Here is a 17,003-nt window from a genome sequence, read left to right as displayed (position 1 = left end):
TTTAAAATAAAGATTTAAAGATTGGTTACTCCAACCATGAATCCTCAAAAAAATCTTTAAAATTTTATTTATTTGCATTATAGTTTTTGATATTAACAAAAGTTACTAATAATGATAAAAACTTCAAAAATACATATAGAACATACATTTAGGTTCTAACTATAAAACACTTCTAGAGTAAAAAATCACACTATTTTATTATAGTTTTAACACTAAAAATAAGTTTTTTTTCCAACCACAACACCAAACTTAACACTAAAACCTACATTATAAAATTATATGTATTTATAATTATATTTATTATTTATTAAATTGCATATTTTATTGATAAAATAAATGAATAATTTTTATTGGATGAATAGTATTTTAGTGTGATGAAATAGTGTCATACTAAATTTAGCGTGAAATTATAGTATTGCACTAAAATAGTGTGATTTTTAGTATTGGGTTGGAGAAGATTTTGGCGTCAAAATCACACTAAAATAGAGTTCTAGTGTTGGATTAGAGATGACATCACTACTAATTCTTTTGAACAGTTTTTCTAAGAGCATCTTAAAAAAGAAACTCTATTTTGAAATTTTCAAAACTCTATATTTGAAGTTTAAAGATGTTCTTCTCCAAAAGCAAAACTTCAAACTCAACTTCAAAATTATTTATATTTTATAATAAAGTCCTTATATTTGTCATAACTAATTTGAATTCATAAAACTTTTGTAAATAACTAGGACATAAATAAACATATTACAACAATTTTAATTAATAAAATATTATATTAAATATAAAAATTTAAATGAAAACAACTTAATTAATATTGAATTTCAAATAAAATACTATATTATTTCATAAAATGATTTTCGTAATGCATATATGATCTATTACTGTATTTCGAAGTAAAAATGGTCTTCCTCATTTTTACTTTGTAGATTACGAGTTTAAAAGTTGTTGAAATCGGGTAATATTTATATTTGTAAATACAGTAGATCGGAACAAAAAAGTAAAAGAGAAACATAAAACATTGCTAAAAAACTAATTTATTTTCGATGATATTGATATTCATGAATATATTCGATATGAACAAGAAAAAATTGTACGAAAATACATCAAAACAACAACAACAACAACAACCATCTTCAATTACACAAAACATCTAGACAATATTTGAAAATTTTGAAGGTTCAGGATCAAACTTACCTGACGATTAATGTTGTTGTAATATTTAAATTAATGTAATAGTTATGTCTTCATGTAATTTTTTAAAATCTTTTTGTTAAGTTTTTTTTATATTATTGTTGTCTAAATCTTGCTTAAAATATTTTAAATCTTATTTTAAAGTTCTATTTAATTTTATGTGTAAAATTTAAAATTTGTAAACAAAATTTAAAATATTTATGAGATCTATTTTTAAGGACTAAAATAATAAACGAGAAAATATTTATAAATCATAAAAGTGATGTGTGATTGTATGGACCAAAATACAATTAAAAATATGAAACTAAAAAGTACATAATAGAGTTTTGTTTCTTTAGAGTAATTACTAAACTTAATTACACAGAATGACTTTTTTTGTTTCTTTTTTTTTTTTGAAACATACTTTTTTTGTTTCTTTTAGATAAATTACAAACGAAAACTTCGTGTAGTGGAGTTTGCAATAAATTTTCATTTGACTAAGCGTTTTTTTTCTTCAAATATTTTGTTTCATTGGATATACTCGTTCACAAAAAAAAGAAGAATCTATAGATTTTTCAAGTCAAAGGACAAATCAGAGGCTTCTTCTCATTAATAATAATTTTAAATGCGAAATAAAGGGAGTCCATCCACAAAAAATAAATACTTATGTTGCCATCTATTTATTATCACTTCTGACTTGTCAACCAGCAATAACGAAAACGTCTCTCGTCTCTCGGCTCTCTCTCTCTCTTTAAAAAATGGACAGTGTCGCACTCTTCTTCACTGGAGCTCTCGTAGCCGGCGGAATCTACTGGTTCCTGTGCGTCCTGGGACCAGCGGAGCGTAAAGGGAAACGAGCGTTGGATCTATCGGGCGGGTCCATCTCGGCGGAGAAAGTTCAAGACAAGTACAAACAGTACTGGTCGTTCTTCCGCCGTCCGAAAGAGATCGAAACCGCCGAGAAAGTCCCGGACTTCGTGGACACGTTCTACAACCTCGTCACCGACATCTACGAGTGGGGATGGGGACAGTCCTTCCACTTCTCTCCTTCCATCCGAGGCAAATCCCACCGTGACGCCACGCGCCTCCACGAAGAGATGGCCGTAGATCTGATCCAAGTGAAACCGGGTCAAAAGATCCTCGATGTCGGATGCGGCGTGGGAGGTCCGATGCGCGCGATTGCATCCCACTCGCGAGCCAACGTGGTGGGGATCACGATCAACGAGTACCAGGTGAAGAGAGCGCGTGACCACAACAGGAAAGCAGGACTCGACGCGCTCTGCGAGGTCGTGTGTGGTAACTTCCTCCAGATGCCCTTCGATGATAATACCTTCGACGGCGCGTACTCTATCGAAGCGACGTGTCACGCGCCGAACCTGGAAGAAGTCTACGCCGAGATCTACAGGGTGTTGAAACCCGGATCTTTGTATGTATCGTACGAGTGGGTCACCACTGATAAGTTCAACGCCCAGGATGAGGAACACGTGGAGGTCATCCAAGGGATCGAGAGGGGTGACGCGCTTCCTGGCCTTAGGGCTTACTCCGATATAGCCCAGGCCGCCAAGAAAGTTGGGTTCCAAGTTGTCAAGGAGAAGGATCTTGCCGCTCCACCGGCTCAGCCGTGGTGGACTAGGCTTAAGATGGGTCGCCTCGCTTATTGGAGGAACCACGTTGTCGTTCAGATCTTGTCTGCCGTTGGAGTTGCGCCTAAGGGAACCGTCGATGTTCATGAGATGTTGTTTAAGACTGCTGATTTCTTGTCCAGAGGAGGCGAAACTGAAATTTTCTCTCCCATGCATATGATTCTCTGCCGGAAACCTATGTCTTAAACGATTATCATTTGCCCGATCTCAGTTTGTTTTTATTTTTATTTTATCATGGATTTTTAATTTTGCTTGGTCAGTCAGTCAGTCAATGTACTACTCCTTTAGATTTTAATTTTAATTTGGTATTACTGTTTTTTTTTTGGTGCCTAAATAAGTGAATCTGGGTATCTTATAATCCGCCGGAAGCTTAGCGCCGACGAGACACAGTGGATTTATAGCACTTTTAAGTAGAACTCATAACTGTTAGAAGGGTACTTTTGTAAACTAATGTACTTTGTAGTTAGGTGTGGACAGCGTGTGATAGCAGTTGATTAGTGCGAGTCAGTGTCTGATTTTTTATTTATTTTAAGTTAAAAATAAAAGAGAATTGTGCGTGGCGCGACAAGAAATCAAAATTAGCTTCATTAGAGCAAGTGCATCAATAGGACTTTTAGAATGGTCCTTAGAGTATTTAATTAGTTTATGTAGTTTAGGACTTTGGTTAAGGACTTTTGTTAAAATGTTGATTATGGGTGGGACTTTTGATAGGTCCTTAGGTTTATAAATTTTTTTTTAAACTTGGTTTTAAAATTACAAACATTTTATTAGTGGAAAAAAAATACAAAGTTCAGAAATTAAAACACTGACAATTTATTCATAAAAACTTAAAATTACATATTATTCGGAAGATGTCCAAATTTAGCCCATATATTTTCAATCAAATCGTGTTTTAAGTTTTCATGGATTTGTCTATTCCGAAGCCTTGTTCGACGATCCATTGTAGTGCCGACATTTTCACTGATATTCGAAGGCATGTTGACGGTAAATGTATCCGGAACTTCTCTTGGTTGAAACTCAAATTTGTTATACTGAGTGAATGATGACCGTTCATCTTCGACAATCATATTATGGAGTATGATACATGCTCTCATAACATTTCCTATTTTCTCTTTATCCCATAACTTTGACGGATTTTTGACAACGGCAAATCTAGCCTGAAGGACTCCGAAGGCACGCTCGACATCTTTTCGAACTGATTCTTGGGTTTGAGCAAATAATGAATGCTTCTGATTTTGTGGTAGTCGAATAGATTGAATAAAAGCCGCCCATTTCGGATAAATACCATCAGTGAGATAATATCCGAAATGGTACTGATTATCATTAACATAGAAGTTCACTTCTGGCGCGATGCCATTAATAATATCGTCAAAAACAGGTGATCGATCAAGAATATTTAGATCGTTCATAGTACCTGGTGCTCCAAAAAACGCGTGCCATATCCATAGGTCATACGAAGCTACCGCCTCCAACACAATTGTCGGTTTTCCGGTTCCTCGTGAGTACATTCCTTTCCAAGCCGTGGGGCAATTCTTCCACTCCCAATGCATACAGTCGATGCTTCCAAGCATCCCCGGAAATCCACGTTGTTCTCCGATATGTAGTAGTCTTTGCAGATCCTCCTGTGATGGACGTCGTAGATATTCTTCGCCAAACAAGGTTATTATTCCGGCGGTAAATTTGTGCAAACATTTTCGAGCTGTTGATTCGCCTAGACGGATATATTCGTCCACCGAGTCCGCCGCAGCACCGTATGCCAATTGTCGAATTGCTGCAGTACATTTTTGTAGAGGTGTGAGACTTGTCCGTCCGGTACAATCTTCTGATAGTCGAAAATACGGAATCTCTGTTGAGAAACGATTCACAATACGCAGGAACAAACTTTTGTTCATTCGAAACCGTCGGCGGAAAAGAGCGGGAGAGTAAGTTGGATTGTCGGCAAAATAATCATTCCAAAGTAAGGTGTGGCCTTCTTCCCGGTGTCTTTCATGAACATTACGGCGTTGTCTATCTTCTGGTTCTTGTACGAGAGCACAATTGTTATAAAATTCTTCATAAGGAGTATCAAGATCGATCTCATCATCATCATCTTTATGATAATGATAATGGGATGAAGAAGCCATTAAAAATTATTGAGAAGTGGTTGTGATTGTTTTAGAAGTGAATCGATAAAGAAAAGTTGTGACTCTGTAATTGAAAGACATGTTATATTTATAGCTATAAAGTTACAACTAATTTTAGTTATTTGAATAGCTATATGTAAAAACACGTTTTCTCAATATTACAACTACTTTGTAGTTGGGAGAGTAGGTACATGATCAAACACGTTTTTCTTTTAGTTGGTATATGCAAAAACAAAAACTAATTTTAGTAAGAGTTTTGATAAAAAACTCAATCAAGACTTTGAAACAAGATTTAGTCCGAGTTAGATAGGGTTACATAATCCGAGTTGAACAAGGTTTAACAAAACACAAGGATAATCATACATTTTCGATAAACATAAGACATATAAACCTACATACGAGCAGCTACTCCGATGGCTATTATCACTAACACAACAACCAGAACACCTACAACTAGTTCAAACCCATAACCAAATCTAGATTTCTTTCTACCTAAGTCACATACAATGCTCTCCAACCTAACCAATTTCTGCTCCATATCAAATTGAACTTCCTTTAACTCCCGCACCTCGGTCTCCTCGTAACCGACGAATGAAAGCGAATCTACCTTATCAGTGAGGAGGGTCACTTGTGCACCAAGTGCTTTGATCTCCTCTGTAGCCGCGACGTCCCACCACTTGTAGACATGGCAGTCTCCGTCCTGTTTGTTCTTGCAGGTGTAGAACCTTCTCCCCGGGTCAGTTCTTGTGTAAGAAGTGGCTACAAGTGGCTCTCCACCACAGTAGCACTCCTTGGGGAAGCCAAACTCCACTTCAGGCTGGGGAGGGTACTGATGGCGCGCGGCTTCGATCTGAGCTTGGTCCAGCTGGATATACATCTCTGTAGAGCTGTTTCCACTGTCTGCTGAACCTCCTAAACCGTAATCCTCCGACTCAGACGGCTGCGTGTACGAATAATCCAATCCCATTGCCTGAGAATAATCAAAACAGAACACATTAGACAGAGAATATAATTTGTAAACAGAACATAGAACACAGGTCACAACAGACATTCTCTCATGAAAATAATTCTTATAATTAAACACAAATCACACATTGAAAGACCAACAATCATAATTTTAAAACAGAACATAGACTCTTAGGATTTCAAATCACATGAACACAGCTTCTCCTCCGACACTAGACGCATGACACAAACATAATAGATATTACACAACATAGACTCTAAGGGTTTGAAAACTAGAAAAATTCGGCCAGCAGCTGGTTCTTCACATTTTCTTCCCTCTCCGTTGGCTCCTTCTTAGCAAGTAGAGTGTCTAAAATGGCCAGCTTCGAGAGCCTCTCCTTCTTAGCCAAATCCTCCATCTTGAGCTCATGGACGCTCTTAAAGTCCTCGACAGCCATCCCCTTCCTAGAATTCCTTCTTGCTTTCGCAGCTTTGATACCTTCAGGACGGGGCTCTTCCTCACCAACGTTACTGCTTGATGGTTGGGAACCATCCTCACCAGTTTTTCTCTTCTCACCGCCAGACTTTGGAGTGTTCAGGCTCAGCCACTTCTGTTCGTACCTCAGAAGACACCATGCATGGTCCAAGGTGAACTTAGAGCCGTGATCCGCAAAGTATATCTCATGAGCTTTCTTCACTAAGTCGTTGTCATTCTGACCGCTACTTTGAAGCCTCTCCGCAGCTGCGTATGCTGCACAATACTTGTTTGTATCCCCATTTATTTTATGCCATCTCTGCTTACAATGCTCGCCATCTCTCTTCTCATGATGAGCTGCTGAAAAGTAATGTCCTACGCGCTTCCAGAAATTCCGGCACTTCTGTTCAGTGCCGACAACAGCATCTTTTGATGTGTTTAGCCAGGCACTGATCAGGACCTCGTCATCAACAGGATTCCATTTCTTTCTCACCAACCGCTCCACTGGTATCTCCACTGGTGGGTCATCAGGCTGGGATGGAGCTTCAGTCTGTTGTGAACTGAAAGGGGGAATTTGAGAGGCTCCAATGTTGAGACTATAAGGAAAACTTTCATAAGGAAAGTTTCCCTGAGCATTATTTCCTGAAACGCTATGAAGGAAATCTACATAACCAGGGTACTGGCTACCTGGCTTCATGGCAACAAGGACAGAGAAGAGACTGATACTCCCACAGAAAAAGAAAGAAGATTTGGAGATACTAAAGCTCAACCATATTCTATCTGATTAAATAGGACAAACATAACCAGGTAATAACTCCATAACACCTAACCATTATCTACCTAAGTCTAATCAACACTTATTACTAAACTACAAGTACATAGCTATTAACTCTAGTTGACAATGTCGAAATCAAGTTTCGTTAACTACACTAGTAGCAGACCACGATATTTTAAAAGTTACTTCCTAACAGAACTACAAAACTATCAAGTTTCGTTAATGTTTTTATCAGAAATATAATACTTACTTCCTAACTGACCTAGAATATTGTTTTGAGACAAGTACAACCTATCAAGTTTGATGAGAAGCAATAAATGATAGCATCGTTCTCTAATGGCACACAAGAAACCATAGCATCACAATCTATCAACGAAACTATAGCAAGTAAAACAATGCAAAGAAACATTCAACTTAACCCACATTCGATACTTCATATTGACGATTCTTTGTTTCTCAAGAAACTATAGCAACTAAACACACATTCGATACTATATTGACGATTCTTTGTTCACAACACAGATTCAGAGGAGATACAACACGAAAACAAAACCCAATCATCCAAACAAAATCGATTGTTGGTCTAAACTAAACCCAGATTGTTGGTCTAAACTAAACCCAGATTTCGATTCAGACGGTTAGGTTCAGAGGAGGTACTAAACGAATTCAGGACTGATTTAATCTAACATGCAGATTCGATTGTTGGTCTAAACTAAACCCATGTTTCGATTCAGATATAAACTATAAACAGATTCGATTTAAGGATTACACACAACACAGATTCGAAATCGGGATCCTAACGAAGAAGATACATACCTTCTTCAAATGAATCTACGGAAAATCCGATGATATCGAAGCTGAACAGAGATTGGGGAGAGATTAGGGAGATATATGGAGAGATTTCGAGAGAAGTCGCCGTGATTGGAGAGAGATGTGCGACGAACCCTATCGCCAAATGAATCGTCGTCGAGAGAGGATCGGGAGAGGAAGAATTCATGTGTGTTGAAGAATGTCGTGTTTTGCCCTAACCGTCTCGGACCCTTCTCACCGCGACACGTGCCACTAAGGACGCCCATCGAATAGATCTAAGTTAACATCCGTTTGTTTTGATTTTGGGCTTTTTGATTTATTTTTAAACCCAAAAACACTAAGGACGTCCAATAAGGACGTTGATGCTGATGCTCTTAGGTATATTGGTTTTCAGTTTGTCGCAAAGGCATTAGTGTTGTTGGGAAGTAACTGGGAAGAGTGGAGACGCGCGTGGTCGGCTGCTATGAACATTATAATTTCAATTGTCGATACGGTTTATTTTTCCTTAATAAAATAATATAATTCACGTGATTCTTTCTGAGTTGTGCTTAGATCCAGGAAAATATATCTAACAAAAGACATTTCCCTTTTGTTTTTGCTCGATTATGGCCAAGTGATATCGTGTCTCTGAAATATATATTTTTATATACAAAAACATATTCCAGTTCCAGATCGTGATGATTCACGTCGAAAAGGACATGAGGGATATGTAATGTAGATATAGATCGTCGTGTCACTATCTTCTTATCTAAGTATCTATCGGGTCCTTGTGGCAAGATCTCGATTTTCCAACTTGAGGAGAAGCCAGGCCCACCTTTTCCTCCAGTTAAATTGTTTGGTCTCTAACTCTCAATTGTTTTAAGTTTAAACTAGATTTTGATCCGCGCTTCGAAAACGCGGATTTTAAGGGTTATATACGAAGTTGGAAATGAGATAGTATTTTGAGTATATTGTGTATTATTATGTTATAAAGTCGTATTATATCGAATACATAAATTTGTTTAAAATTATATAACTTATGAATAAGTTTATTCGAGATTTTTTATATACACTCTTATGTAACGCTTTCTTAAGTATAAAAATTTTACCTAAATTTGATAAACGAACCAAACCAATACGAAATACAGGCTCAGGTTCAAGATTGAAAAAAGTACCTATTAAATTTTTTTGGACCTGTGGGTCTCTGTTGGACTCCGAGTATCCAAAGTACCTAGAATGTTTTGTTCATATTATGTATATTTGAGTAATTCATATATGTTCTCAGTATAAAAATATTATTGTAAATTTTGGATTCGCGTTTTCTGTTATAGTTTCAGGTTTTGGGTAAAATTTCAAATTGTAAAAATATATTTAAAATATTGGATATTTTTGGTTCTCGTGTAAGATTTTGGTCTTATAGATATTTAGTTATTTTGGTATATGTTTGATTTTGAATATTTTCGTGTTTTGATTTTTTTGGCATTTAGGATTCTTTAGATTTTTTTGTCCTAAATACTCGAACCGAGCTAGACTCATTACGTAGCCAAATTACATAGTAAATTTTACAAATACTTGAGTATTGACTCAAACTTACCTGGAACTAAAAGGAACAAATCTGAACAAAAAAATATATTCAAATACCTAGTTGGATATAAATGCCAAGACCCAAAGAACTTGGACCTGAAAAAAACCGATTTATATTTGACCCGAAGACCCGAATGCCCAAATCTCACATTTCATTATATCTTTGTGCATTTTATAAAATTTACTTTTGATTAGTTGGTGAAACTTAAAATTTATTTGAAAGGTTTTTGGCTAATTTAACAGTATAGATTTGTAGGTTTTTTGTTGACCAGTAAAAAAAGATTTGTTGGGTTTTTGATAATTTTAAACTTATCTTAAATATTAATTTGTTATTTATAAATAAAATAAAATTAACATAATATATCATTTTTAAACTTATTTTAATTATGAAGTTAATGAGACATATTTAGAGAAGAGTATAATAAAGTGTATGTGATAATATTTTCGTGAACTAAATTTATGTGATCGTATATATATGGTATAATCTTTTTGTTTACAAAAAGATATGAGTCCAATAAATAAAGCTTTGACTAAATGATTGTTAGAGAAATTTAAGGCAACATATTGTTTGTCCAAATAATGTAAGATCAGAATATTCTTAGTTAATGAAAGGGTTCAAACAATTTTTTAAGTAGATTTAATAAAACTTTTTCCCTTTTAATAATATTGATGTTATTGAGGACAAACATTGGTGTCTTGGGCTAATGGGCCAGTTGTAATATTTGTAGTTTGCTTTGTAATTTATTAAAGCTTAAGAGTATGTCCATATTGCAAGATGCTCATGAGTATCCCAGTATAAAAAAAAAAAATGGCAAAAATAAGAAAGTCGTTGATAAGGATTTTTTTCTTTCTAAGAATATTAATATCATTAACTAGTAATAAAAGAGATTACAAGTTGTGAAACCAGAACCAAAGAGCTTCGAGAAGCTAGTTTAGTTGTACAAGCCGCAAAAAAAGTTAAAAAAGCTTGTAGAACATAATAGGACTAATCTAGTGAACTAGATTAATGCTAAGACTAAAGATGTGTTGCTTTGCACTATACATTTGAAGAGTTGTAATGGCTGAACCACCTTAAGCTGGAACCATGCAAAAGGAAACATTAGGTCTCAAAGAAGACTGATAACCAGAGGGCCCCTTGGGCGGAAGGCTGCAATCGCATTAGCCGGAAGAGGTGACCAAGCTCTGCATCAGCCCATACAACGCTACCAACTCCGGGAATACCAACAACAACAAGCCTTGAGAGACTCTTGAGTTTCACGGTGTGGAAGCAGGCGGTAGGGAAACGGCATAAACCGGCCACAGACCAAGTCGGAAGACTCGACGAGACTCAAAGAAAGGCAGCTAACATCTTTGGGCAGCCATAAAACAATCAAAAGAATTTAGGGCAGTGAGAGGCAGAGCTCTCAAATCACGCGAGAGCTACGGCGAAGGTGAGAGACTCCAGACGCCACGGCGGCTTAACTACGGGACAGCCCAAGATCCCTTGCCGATCTGCGAAGAGGAGGAGCTCACCGGAACCAAAAGCACCATACACACTGCTGTGCAAATAGACAGATTTAGTAACAGAGTAAACCTCCACGATGGCCTCTACACCGTGTACCTGCGAGAAACAGAGAAGAGGAACTCACACAGACCAGAGGATAGCAAAACGACGACAGAGGGTCTGGAGGACGGTAAGGAAGGCTCCAGGCGAGGCAGCGACGCTCTCCGTTTTCGACAAACCGTGAACCCCTAGATCTGACCCAGATCTAAGAAAAGACCCTATGTCGCGAGAGATCTCCTACTGGCTCCACTAATCGCTTCAGCTTGCTAAACCTCGCTTCTCCTCCAGCGGATTGACAGACGCCCGCCTTGCCGTTGTTAAGTCTCCGGCGAGCCGAAGAAGTCCAGAGGAGAAAAGCATATCGGAGTAGATGGAGAGGAGAAGGATTGGAGAGAGAGGCAAAAGAGAGGAAGAAGAAGAAGCTGGGGTGGCGAAGAAGACCAGTACAGCAAGCTTGCTGTCGATCTCCTCCACCGGATTAGAACCCAGATGTTGACGGCGCTAGGGTTTCAAGAGATTTGGAGGGAGAAACTCTAGAGAGAAAACCTAACTTTCTCTCTCTCTCTCTCTCTCTCTCTCTCTCTCTCTCTCTCTCTCTCTCTCTCTCTCTCTCTCTCTCTCTCTCTCTCTCTCTCTCTCTCTCTCTCTCTCTCTCTCTCTTGTTATGTTTCAAAACTAAATTTCTTAATAATTAAAAGTTAAAAAAGCTTATAGAACATAATAGGACTAATCTAGTGAACTAGATGTCGTTGATAAGGATTATTCATTTGATATATTTCACGACACTCAGTAGAAACTCTTATTACATGTTTCATGTTATAAACACTAGGATTCAGACCCACGCAGTTTTTGAGAGAAAAAAATATTAAAATTTAAATATAGTTTAAAATAAGAATTATATACAAAAGTATTTAGGAAAATTACTTATAATAACTCACATTTTTTGACTAATGACTAGAATAACACATAAAAAAAAGATAGAAAATGTATTATTAAGACTGAAATGCCCCATCGGTTAAAAAAAAAATTAGTTCCCACTAAAAATAAATTAAGACAAAATTACTCTTACTTGACCAAAAAAGGTGAAACCTCTTAGAAAAAAAAAACTACTCCCACGATATTTTTCTCTTCAGTGACCCCAAGAATCCTAAATCTCCAAATTGTGAAATCCTCAAACTCCTCTCTTTAGTTTCCAACATGATTTCTCATCGATTTCTTCATCTCCACACCCTAATCAACCACTAAAACCTTCTATTCACATAGGAAAAGTGAATCCAAAACCCAAGCAACGAACCCTGAACTCCCTTTCTGAAATTTTCAGCTGCGTCGAATCTCAAGGTTTTCATCATATTCTCGTTGATTCGACACTCTTACAAGCTCCTCTCTACATCAATCAGTTTAATTCACCTATTTTGCCACCAAAGGTTAGTCTCTGTCAAACGATTTTTTTAGTATTCAGTATCAAATGAATTCGATTTTCTTCTAATACAGAGTAGATAGAAGTGTTTTTCGTTTGTACATTTCTTGATATCAGTTTGGGTATCGTCTGGGTCTGGTCGTTTGTGTTCTTCAGTCTTGGTCATTTGTATGTTTTTGGAAAAATTAAATTTTGTAATACTTACTACATTTAACAATTTTTCAGATGGATGACTAGATCAAAAAGTGGAAAAACATATCCAGCAAGACTTTATGAAAAGGGAAAATGTCCATTGCAAAGTGGAAGCATGAATCATAACTGTCATTTGGCTAATTTCCAGATGGTGGAAGAAGTAGTTGGTTTAGATGCGTGGGAATCCATTAAAACATCATCTGTTGGAGTTATTCTGAGGCTGAAAGAGCTGAATTATATCTGGTCAGCCAAGGCGGTTCACCATTTACTTACAAACCAATTGGTGGTTAATAATATCCATGAGATATGGTCTGCTATAGAAGGTCAGCTAATTATTTTTCGCTATATGAGTTTGGTGATATTACAGGTTTAAATTGCGAGCCTTTCAACATAAATGAAGAGGTGTAGATTGATCATAAGCCATTTTGGGAAGAGTTTGGTGTTTCTCCTGCACATGGTCCAATGCTTTTTGATTTGTAGTTGTTGTTCACTAAAATTAGGAATTGGTCTTTTGAGAAGAGAAAATGATTGGTTTACTATGTGTCTTTTCTATTGGAGTACTTGGCATCTCTCCAGGCAGTAGAATTCCGTTGGATCAAGCAAAGAGAGTCCTAGACATAGAAGCATTTAACAGTTACCCTTGCGTGCGTGTGGGATTTTCTAGCCTGGTAAATTCAGTGAAAATTGGAACCTGAACTCACGTAATGCACCAGTACCAAACAAAGAGAAAAAGAAATTGGTGAGTGAAGAAGAAGAGTGTATGAAGAAAAAATTGCCAAAAGAGAGGACATCCACTGTGAGTATATAAACCTTTTGTTATACATATATGCTTGACGTTTATTGCTGAGTTTGTTTACTGTGTTGTAGTATGCTTGCAGATCCAGCCTTAACTCAACTCGAGATGATACATTCCAGCTTGGCCTAATGGAAGCAATGAACACATTGACTGCAAAGGTTGGAAGTATGGACACAGTCATTGTGGAGAAGTTGTTGACTGCAGTCGATGCATCTGTAGATGAAAAAGTAAATGCAAGGATTGGTGAAGCCGAGCTGGTATTTACACAGAAAATCTCCACTTTACAAGAAGAGATTGCTCAACTTAGAGAGCAAATGCAAGCTAATGCCCCTAAAAATGATGCACACTACAATGTGAACCATGAAGATGAGTCAAGAGCAATGACCCGGTTAGTGATTTGTTTCCTTTAACTAGTATGTCTATTTCATTTTAAAATAACTTACTCTTGAAATTTGACTTTCTATTAATTTTTTATATGCTGAAATTAGTCATGGAAGGTCCAAGACAAAGTCTCATCACAAATGGATGCGGCAGTACAATGTGTGGTTAGAAAGAAAGCCAAAAAATCCAAGGTCAAGCTAACGTGTCCGATTCTACTTGACACTGGTGGTGAGAAGGTTGTTGGAACAACACAAGTAAAAAAACCAGCTAGAGAATTGAAAAATGTAAAGAAGGAGAAGGTTGAAGTTCCACAACTTAGGGATTCTGGTGGAACTTGGTCTGATTCGGAAGACAAGCAAAAATATGGTAATCTAGGTGCCACGTTAGACCAGTTGGCGGCATCAGTCTTGGATGGACCTTTGCAAAAACGCAAGCCACAGCTGACAAAGACCCAAGTGTATCCATATGTAGGTAACTCAACTGTCAAAAGGATTATAAAAGGTGATGTCTCTAAAGCCTACTATGATCCCTTAGCTAAAGTTGTTGAGACAAAATTTAAGAAGCTACTGGATTATCTAAGTCTTGAGTAAGTTTAATTATTAGAAATACCTTATCTGCTCTTAATAATTTGTTACTGATAACGATGTAGACACTCACTTCTATATGAGGCTAATAACGCCAAGAAATGTGTGGAAAACAGATCGTTTTGGGTGGCTATCAGATTCTGTTAGTTTATTTCTTTTTCTTGTATCAACATGAATCCGGGTGGCTAACAGACAATTTTTTTTACAGCATACGGCATCTGCAATGCTTATGTTTCATAAAAGAGCTATGAGGGACCCTTCACCATACTCAGCAAAGATAACTTTTCTTGAGCCTTGGTTTGTCAAGATGTGGGTCAGAGACTACAAGAAATATGATCCTAAAACGTGGAAGTTCTCAGATACTTACAAGAAGGTGTTCAATGGCAATTACCCTACAGAGTTTTCCAACAACAGAAAGTGGCTGAAGGATGTGGATCAGTTGTTTCTTTGCCACTTGATAAATGGTGACCGTTGGGTCGCTTTAGAAGTGGATCTTGACAAGAAAATAATCCATGTTTACGATAGCATACAGACAGTTGTCCCAAGCAACACAAATCTTCTAGAAGAGTGTTGTCCTTTCACAAAGATGATTCCTTTATTGTTGAAAGAAATGGTTCCAGAAAGGAAGAGTTCACAGTAATTCAGAATTTCAAGACTTAAAAATGTTCCGCAGAATAAAGAGCCTGGTGATTGTGGTGTTTACGCTCTGAAGTATATAGAGTGTAAGGCGATTGGCTGTGGTTTTGAAGGACTTTCTAATCAGTGCATTCCGGCAATGCGTATTAAGTTAGCTGCTGAGATCTATGATGAGGTTTTGGGTCTGTAGTATTTTCATGTTTTAGGATATGTAGCATTTTATGTTTCTGATATGTAGTATTTTTATGTTTTGAACGTTATGGATATGTAGTACTTTCATTTTTCGGATGTGTAACATTTTCATGGTTTGGTTTTGAGATCAATCTTTCTAGAGGTTATGTTCGTCTAGAGATGTGGAAGGTTGTGGAGACGTTGATCTCAAACCCATTGGTTGATCATTCTTTGAACTCTTATTAGCTAGTAATCTTGTTGAGAAGCAACGGTCGGATTTGCTCTGTTTTGTGATCAAACACGCTTCTGAGTTAGCTTCGGAATAATAATATTATTGATGGAGGGAAAACATAAGTTGTGTCGCTTTCTGGTGGTATTTGGGTGTTTTATCCCCCATCACTTCACGGGGGATAAAACACCCAAATATTATTATTGGCATAATGGTAAATAAGTTCATCTTCTTCAGATCAATTTTAGGGTTACGAAGTTTGCAGATTTTTTTGATTCTTAGTTCAAAATCGTGAAATAACGTGATAAACCAATTTGTTTCACTTAACGTGATAAACCAATGTCTCAATTTGTCAATTTTCTATCGATTTGAGGCTGGGAGATCGAATTAGTGGTTCTCTGGAAAAAAAATTGGACTTTCATGTAAACAGAGTAAAACAGAGAACAAATTGTCTAACCAGAATTCAATAAAACAGAAGCTAAATTGTCCAACCAAAAAACAATAGCAAACTGTCTAACCAGAAACAAATGACGCATTGTCTAACCAATAGGACATGTTTTGCAATTGTGACCAACTTGATTACAAATCGAACATTTGTGCTCCATTCTTGGTCATTTCTTATTTTCACCTTTCTCAAACCAAGACTTCGTTCTTGAACTTTTGGGTCTCCCTGGTGGTTTGCAAACCTCAGGAGGCAAACAAATTTTTCCTGCGACATTATCATGGACTGATGTATCAGCATCTCTCGGCATTACTGCCACGGAGTAAGCATTGTACAGATAGTTTGTATGATAGTATGGATGACACAATGAAATGGTTGATAACTTTCTCGCTTCAGCTGCTGCAATTAAGTTGTTAACCGATTCTGGATGAAGAAGTCTGCCACCCCTTGAAATCATGTGGTAACTAGAATAATGCATGACGTAAGTATGCGTAACTAGAAGCATACTTATTCTGAAAGTTGTTGTTTGTAAACGTAGAAAGTATAAGTCTGCCATAACATAAAAATAAAAATCTGCTAAATTATAAAAAGTCTACGAGATAAATCTGCATCCCAATACAAAACTTTCGACATATTACAAAACCTGCTGTCATAGGAAAAATCTGCCACTAAATGTCTGCCAACGTAAAATAAATCTGCGAGTGTAATCAAATCTATCATCATGTGCGGTAGACTTGTTTCTGAAAGTATGTGATGGTATGAAGTCTGCGATACTAAGTTTTCGGTAAAAAATAAATCTGCAACAGTTTATTAAAACTGCCATCAAGTATTGCAGCTTTTTTATAGCAGACTTATTTAATTGTTTCGTTAAAAAAAATTTTGATGACGTGCGATAAATTTTTTTAATCTAATTTTTTTTGTTAACAAAGAAAATAAGAGCATTGTTGGCATAAAAAAAATATTCTAGTAATTAAAAAAAAATATAAGTTATTCTAGTAATAATAACATAATTTGATGTTATTTTAGTAATCTTCCCTATTTATAATAGAATGATGGTACAGAAAAATGAACATTTTCACTTTAGAATATATCTCTGAAATTAGGCTAAAAT

At 36.6% G+C, this 17,003-nt stretch overlaps 3 protein-coding genes across 4 annotated transcripts; 2 read left to right on the top strand and 1 right to left on the bottom strand.

The window, feature by feature from the left end:
* Nucleotides 1–1,835: 1,835 nt before the first annotated feature.
* Nucleotides 1,836–3,126, top strand: LOC117125925 (24-methylenesterol C-methyltransferase 2). The gene has a single exon (XM_033272897.1). It carries the CDS (start codon nucleotides 1,926–1,928, stop codon nucleotides 2,994–2,996), a length of 1,071 nt encoding a protein of 356 aa, XP_033128788.1. The 5' UTR covers nucleotides 1,836–1,925; the 3' UTR covers nucleotides 2,997–3,126.
* On the bottom strand, nucleotides 3,057–4,992 carry LOC117125924 (putative nuclease HARBI1). The gene has a single exon (XM_033272896.1). It carries the CDS (start codon nucleotides 4,931–4,933, stop codon nucleotides 3,644–3,646), a length of 1,290 nt encoding a protein of 429 aa, XP_033128787.1. The 5' UTR covers nucleotides 4,934–4,992; the 3' UTR covers nucleotides 3,057–3,643.
* Nucleotides 4,993–13,289: 8,297 nt separating this feature from the next.
* Nucleotides 13,290–15,050, top strand: LOC103872942. 2 transcript variants are annotated; one of them, XR_004448390.1, is made up of 4 exons: nucleotides 13,290–13,449; nucleotides 13,521–13,837; nucleotides 13,938–14,331; nucleotides 14,623–15,050. XR_004448390.1 is itself a non-coding variant. In XM_033272895.1 (3 exons), the coding sequence occupies exons 1-3, from the start codon at nucleotides 13,414–13,416 to the stop codon at nucleotides 14,029–14,031; spliced, it is 447 nt and encodes a 148-aa protein (XP_033128786.1). In that variant the 5' UTR covers nucleotides 13,290–13,413; the 3' UTR covers nucleotides 14,032–15,050. The 2 variants fall into 2 exon arrangements, 1 of the variants encoding a protein (XP_033128786.1); XM_033272895.1 differs by having other exon boundaries at nucleotides 13,938–15,050.
* Nucleotides 15,051–17,003: the final 1,953 nt, after the last annotated feature.

The sequence above is a fragment of the Brassica rapa genome, chromosome A06 (assembly GCF_000309985.2).
Source record: "Brassica rapa cultivar Chiifu-401-42 chromosome A06, CAAS_Brap_v3.01, whole genome shotgun sequence".
Lineage (NCBI taxonomy): Eukaryota > Viridiplantae > Streptophyta > Magnoliopsida > Brassicales > Brassicaceae > Brassica > Brassica rapa.
Note: the sequence above shows the minus strand (reverse complement) of the source record. Positions and strands in the feature narration are given on the sequence as shown.